The sequence below is a fragment of the Saprolegnia diclina genome (genome assembly GCF_000281045.1).
Source record: "Saprolegnia diclina VS20 unplaced genomic scaffold supercont1.72, whole genome shotgun sequence".
Lineage (NCBI taxonomy): Eukaryota > Oomycota > Saprolegniomycetes > Saprolegniales > Saprolegniaceae > Saprolegnia > Saprolegnia diclina.
In genome coordinates, this window is record NW_008246139.1 from 5218 (window position 1) to 6484 (window position 1267).

General features: G+C 55.7%; 1 protein-coding gene across 1 annotated transcript; it reads right to left on the reverse strand.

Moving 5' to 3' along the window:
* Nucleotides 1-12: 12 nt before the first annotated feature.
* On the reverse strand, nt 13-593 carry SDRG_14455 (hypothetical protein; the record flags this gene model as incomplete). The annotated part of the gene is made up of 1 exon (XM_008620584.1): nt 13-593. A coding segment is annotated over one exon (581 nt), but the record flags the coding sequence as incomplete, so codon positions are not given.
* Between the last annotated feature and the right edge of the window lie 674 nt (nt 594-1267).

Consider the following 1267-nt stretch of genomic DNA (forward strand, 5'->3'; position numbering starts at 1 on the left):
GTCCCAGAGCAGACGCAAGACGATCGCATTGTCCTTTGCGAGCACGTGGCGTGGTAGCCACGTGTCGAGGCTCTTGGGCCGCCGGCGATAGTAGCCATCTTCGTACTTGTAGGCTAGGATATTGTTCGAATGGGTTCGGAGCTCCAAGAGATGCGAGAGGATGTCGCAATGACCGTAGATCGCAGCCACCGCAAAGACGTCTTGAAATGCGAGGTCTTTGCGACAGCGTAAGATGCGCGTGCTGGCCTCGAGATCGCCTTCGGCAATCGCGAGGTGCAGCGGGAAGCGCTCGTCGCGCGTGTTGAGGTTGTTGAGCCAGAGCTCTTCGGTGCGCAGCCATTTTGGATCGGCTGTGTCGGGCTCTGCTCGCAGTGGCGTGTGGAAGGCCGGGTCCAGAACGTAGAGGCCGTTGTTCGCACCTTGCGTCGGGAGAAAGTCGACGAGGTGGTGAAAGGCCACAAAGCGGGACAGGACGTCTTCGTAGACGCCAAACTGAAACTCAAAAACCATCGACGCGATTTCACTCTGGCGCAGCACAACGTCGACAAAGGTTGCCATCGCCACGACTGCAAAGTCAGGCACGGTGCGACAGGAAAGGCGAATGCCAAATGGGCGTGAATAGTGTGAGCCACACATAAGATAGTGTTAATCGATATCCCAACACCGATTGAAAATTGAAATGCATCATAACTCTGCTCAACATGCAAAAAGCGCGCCATTTTGAGTCCATTGAGCCATTTTATCCAGGGTGAATGTTGGTGGATTGTACAAAGGACAATCCTTTTCCAGCCTATCAGCCTATCACAAGCCATCCCCCTCGTCTGCTGGCCTTGCTTACACTCTGGTGGTCAAGGCTGGGAACTCGGCGCTGCATATACAGACTGTAGCAGCGGTTGCGGGTCATCATCGCCGGCGTGCGACGCCTTGTCTCGCTCTGCTGCAACCTTGATGCACGCAACGTGGACTGTAGCAAAGGCGGTTGATCATTCTTCCGGCGCTACTCCTGTGTAGCTTCGTAGCGTCAGCGAACGCCACTGCTCGTGGCCACCACGCATGGTCACGCCGAGTGCACCATCGAGCTAATGGAGGCCGGCACCTTGCCCGAAGCACCCCGCCACGTAGGTCTTCGTCTCGAATATAAGGATGGTACAGTTTGCATAGAGCCCGCTCTTTGAAGCGTGTCGGTGCGGCTTCTTGGACGTCTTGCCGCGGCTGGTGCAGCTTGTGTACGACTAGTAACGACTAGTATAGCTCGACTGTACAACTT